The sequence below is a fragment of the Convolutriloba macropyga genome, chromosome 5 (assembly GCF_964194025.1).
Source record: "Convolutriloba macropyga chromosome 5, txConMacr16.3, whole genome shotgun sequence".
NCBI classification, from domain to species: Eukaryota; Metazoa; Xenacoelomorpha; order Acoela; family Convolutidae; genus Convolutriloba; species Convolutriloba macropyga.
The window spans coordinates 40,632,728-40,637,725 of record NC_134472.1 but is presented as its reverse complement, the minus strand read 5'-3'; the positions used below and the strand labels follow the sequence as shown (position 1 = coordinate 40,637,725).

The 4,998-nt window shown below is 36.7% G+C and overlaps 1 protein-coding gene across 1 annotated transcript; it reads left to right on the top strand.

Annotated features, from left to right (window-relative positions):
• The first annotated feature begins 787 nt into the window (after positions 1-787).
• LOC142340012 (uncharacterized) lies at positions 788-2,812 on the top strand. The gene is made up of 2 exons (XM_075390407.1): positions 788-1,252; positions 1,391-2,812. The coding sequence occupies exons 1-2, from the start codon at positions 937-939 to the stop codon at positions 1,690-1,692; spliced, it is 618 nt and encodes a 205-aa protein (XP_075246522.1). The 5' UTR covers positions 788-936; the 3' UTR covers positions 1,693-2,812.
• Positions 2,813-4,998: the final 2,186 nt, after the last annotated feature.

Here is a 4,998-nt window from a genome sequence, read left to right as displayed (position 1 = left end):
GATGTTCAGTTTTTAAAAAGAATGCACAACGAAACACAAAATTGAAAAATTGGGCATAAATTTTCCCCTAGAACAGTGATTTAGGAATTATCAAATAACTGAAGAGTTGTTAGTATCAAATTTGAAAAAAATTGCATTGACCAATGAACCGAAATGCAAAAATTTTGAGCATAAATTAACCCCTAGAGTATTTTAAAAAACGTGCACATTGAACAGAAGTAAAAAAAATTTGGGCATATGTTAACCCCTACCGCAATATTTTTCAATGATCAGACAATCAAGCAATTTTTGTTGCTCAAGAATCGATAAGTTTTAAGCGAAGACAATATTGTAAAAGGCATCAGAAAAATAAGGCATCTTAAAAAAAGGAGTGTTTAAACACATCCTGGCTTCGCAGAGCTTCAACTGCAGAATTGAATTTATCTAAGACAACACATACCCTTTCGCTGTGTGTTGAAATGAATTCTTGACGCGTTGATTGGCTCCAAACCCAAATTAGAATGAAAGCTGCAGGACAGTATCGTCTTGTTGTCGCAAAAACGTGTTCCAGATGCAGGCTAGTTGTTGGAGTTGGTTGAGTCTGAAAGTCGAAAGCGGTCCGCAGGATTATTATTTAGAAAATTAAAATTTGCGAGCGGAAAAACCTGAAATTTTATCGGAGCGAAATCTAGTTTGCCGACTGCTTAAGATTATGAATACTAACAAAACTTGAAAGATGTTCTCCAATGCACCACAAAAGAAAACGCCGATGAGACCCCCTAAATGGAATGCGCCGCAAGGTAAAAACCGTAAATTGCGGTTATAAATTTCTCTTCCGTCGAGATACAGACTTATCTGAGATTGATAACGGTTATAAAAAGCCCACAAATCGGCAAATTACCATCCTAAGCTCTTTCACAAAAACAAAATTTAAACTTAAAACTAAATACACTACAAATGTCTGGTTATCTGTTTGAATACCAAACCTCTACGCGCTTTGTGAGAATTTGGAGAGAAGATAACACGGAGGGCGCAACAATTGAAATATCGCTTTATAAATATTCGAACGGTGAAAGATTTTTGTACCAAAATCTTACATTACCTGAAGAACATTTCAGGTCCCTAATAAACACGGTGATGATGGACACTGACCTTATCAGAGTTATCACTGAGGGCAAAATCAATGCAGATGGACGTCTCGTGATACATATTGAGGCGTGCGAAAGAATGCGGCTTGATTCAAAGAATTGCGAGGTGATACGAGACATCAAAGGTAGTATCGCACTTTATAATTTCAGCAATATGTGATATTAGTCGAAGAGTTGAATTTTAATTAAGATCCTAATTCACCTAACCCTATACAGAAAACGATTAAAACAGCTTTCGTGAGTTTAATTATGTTTCTATTTAGATAACGATAAAGTCTACTACCGACTTTCAATGAAGTATTTCGACCCCGATGACCTGATGCTATCAGTGTTCTTCCAAATCAAGAAATTTGAGAACAAAGGCGAAATGTGGGAGTTGAAATATGTGGCTTTGGGACTTCGAGAATTTACAGCCCTTCTAAGATACAATAAAGAAGGTCATCGAGCAACTCTCAAAAGAGAAAAGCCAATAGTTAAGCCGAGAAAGCAAAAGATCATTAAAGTGAGAGCAGCGCCTGAAGATGACGACGTTATTGTCTTACCGTCTGACGAAGAAAATTATTGATGAAACTTTTGATAAACTCGATGATAATTTGCGCATAAATATTCCCTATACCATGAAAATGCTTTCTTATACCAATTTCGAACCATTTCGTTAATATAATTTTCTAAAGATATTGCTATTCAAAGACAAGTAAGCTAAAGCATTACACAACACAAAGCTCAGACAAAATTGTTTAACTTACTTGAAGTTCAAATTAAGGAACCGGTTTTTGATTGTAGATAAAAAGCTAAACGTTGCAAAGAGAAAACGAAAAAGTACACATACGGAGTTTACAGTATAATAAAATTGTTCAACAGAGGTTTGATATTCAAAGAAATTGAACAAAGTTGTATACCAAGCTAACTATTCTGTTTGGCAAATGTCAATGGTAAAGATAAAGTTTGAACGGTTTGAACTAACCTTGTGAGAGAACCTGAATAAAAGCATTTATAAAACATAAAAATCATGATCCTATGGCCCAGGTGGTTAGGCAGCATCTAAAATACAAAAAATAGTTGTTAGAAATATATAGAAAGTGGTTTCGAGGCTACTAGAGGGAGGGATCCTTTTTCTGTGCGGTAGACCCCCTCATTTTCCACTACTAATAATATCAAACGACTTTCTTTATATTTGATTCAAGTATCAATTGAGCTGTTTGTGCAATAGAATTCGAGCATAATAATAAGGTTGTGTCATAAGCGTATTATCATTATGCATTCTTTATCAAGGTTTTTTGAGATATCAGTTATGTAAAAATTGAAAAGTAGGCGGCCCAGTTCCTTTTGCCACACCCTGCTCAGGGGTAAGTACCCCCTGTAGGTTCCTGTATTATTGCTACCACAGGAATTGACTAAATTTTTCTGGGGTCTTCAGCAACATCACTACTAATTTTAGTACGCTTGCGACTATTAGTCAATGTTATTTTAGTGTAATTAAAAGTCACAGTTTCTTTAGAAAAACAAAAGTTAGACTTCGAATGCATTATTTGAATAAAACTGAAGGTCCGACTAACCTTACCACGCACCATAAAAACTAACAACGAAATCAAGATCATGTCTTTTTAGGCATGAAAGTCTGTTCATAAGAGCTATTCTCCTGTGGAGAATCTGTTCAACAGATTTTCCAGCAATTTGATACAATACCAGAAAACTAAATGCTTGAGAAAAAAACTTGCTTAAATAAGTCCTTGCTTCTGAAACGTCTCGATATATGGCCAATTAAGCAAACCGTTACAGACCAAACATACGTTGCAGCCTAAAGTGGAAAAATTAGTTGCCTAATTGTTGTGATAAACTTATTAAATAGCCTTGCTATTTCTTAAGTTTATCACGAGACTGTCTTTCAGATACTTGTGAATGTTACAATAAATGGTTCTCTTGCTCGGAGCCAGTTGTCTATTGAGAGCTCTACAGAACTCACCAGGCTGCATTGGGGAAAATCAAGCTTTCGCAAGGAAATCACTGAGCTTCAATCTTAACTCCCGAGACAAACTCAAAAATGTTCAACTACTGTTAGATAGAGGTATTATCCAGCACAGGTCAAATGTGGTTATTTGGCATGACGTGATTAGTAATTCAATCACACCTCACCACTCAAATAGCAACACTGCTTTGAGTAAAGAAGAATTATTTCATGCTCTGAAAAGATTTGATTGCAATGTAGTAGGTATTGTTTATTTGCAAAGAAAAGGAACTCCAGACCTTTTTGACGAATTGTGTAACTTAAAAGTTGGGCGAGTTATTAACGGAAGGAGACATTTGCTACCGAAATTCAAACAGAAACAGAAATGGTATGAAAACCAGCTAGCTGAAGTCCATCCTCACGTTTCGATTGAACTTAATTTTATTAATATCATACTGCAAGAAAAAGCAAATTTGCACAAGTTGACCTTGAAAAATAGATCGAAAACTCGAAAACGCAAGAGCAGACCAAGGAAAAACAAAGCGAAAAAGAACAAGAAAAAGAAAAAGAAGCCCAAAAAAAGCTTGGGAGGATCTCTAGCCGTCTCTGAGTCCAGCGGGCTTGAGGCAGTCCGGGGAGCCACCTGAGTTGAAAGACTTTTTTTCATAGGACTAAGCTTTATTAAAATCCAGAAGTCTCATTTTACCTTATTGATGAAATCGAGCTTCAGCTTTGTTAAACTATAAATTATATATAAAAAAAACTAAGTAGTAACTTTGCAGCAGAATTCTAAACTCCAACCGATTTTTTTTCTCCTCAAAATAAAACCGTTTTTTCCTCCTTTATCATGTCCGATTCCAATCCAGACAGCAGTCCGCTGAATGGTGTCAGTAACAATGCATCTGAAGAGCTACAGAAAGAGGTTCCACAATTGAAGTTTTTGGGACTCACACCATTGGCAAGCATTCAACAAGAAAGTAAACCCACTCCAAGTCAGAAGAGGCCGCTCTTGGCACTAAGTCCAGCAGGAGAAACAGAAGAGAAGCAAGAGCTACAAAATACAATCCAAGAAGGGATCAAAGAAGCAATCAACGATATTTTTCCTAGCCTCATAGACAAACTAAAAACTGACTTAAAGTCGACAATTAACGAAATAGTTGAAGAGAAGTTTCAAAAATTCGTTGAAGAAAGTAAAACAGTGTGGCGAAGAGTAATAGATGAAAGGATTGCCGAACTGGAAACAATGCTGACACAGACCAGCGAGAGAATGATAGCTTCCAAAATCTCAGAGACGACCACTGATATCCACCGCAGAACTGACGAAAAGCTTGCGAGGTTTATCACTGAAATTGGAACAACCACCAACTCGGAGGACACTGTGACAGATCTCAAGATGCTCTCTCAAACAGAGCTTCTAGAAACGTACAATCGTCGTGATAATGTTAAAGTTTTTGGACTTTCTGAAACAATCGATGAAAATGGAAACACGGAGACTAATGCTCAAACAGCGCAAGCGTTCTTGGATGTAACAGCTGACCTAAATGTTAACGTTGATGCTACTGACATATCAATTGCTCATCGACTTTCTTCTCGATACAAGAACAGACCAATCATTGTAAAATTTACTAGACGCATCAAGAAAATCGAAGTTCTCAAAAACAAACGTGCCTTAGAAGAAAGCCCCTCTTTCTACAATGTTACAATACTTGAAGATGCAAGTAAACCCAGGCTTAATTTTCTCAAATTAATGAAAGGTGACGAACGGATCTCGTCATCGTTCATACGTGATGGGGTCATACACTACAGGTGGATGGACGGAAAGATGTACAGAATCAACAACTTTTTTGAAGGTGGTTTGTTCCTCAATTATTCTTTAATCAACATCCAACAGTGCTTCAAGCCACCTCAAAATCCAGATACAGAACG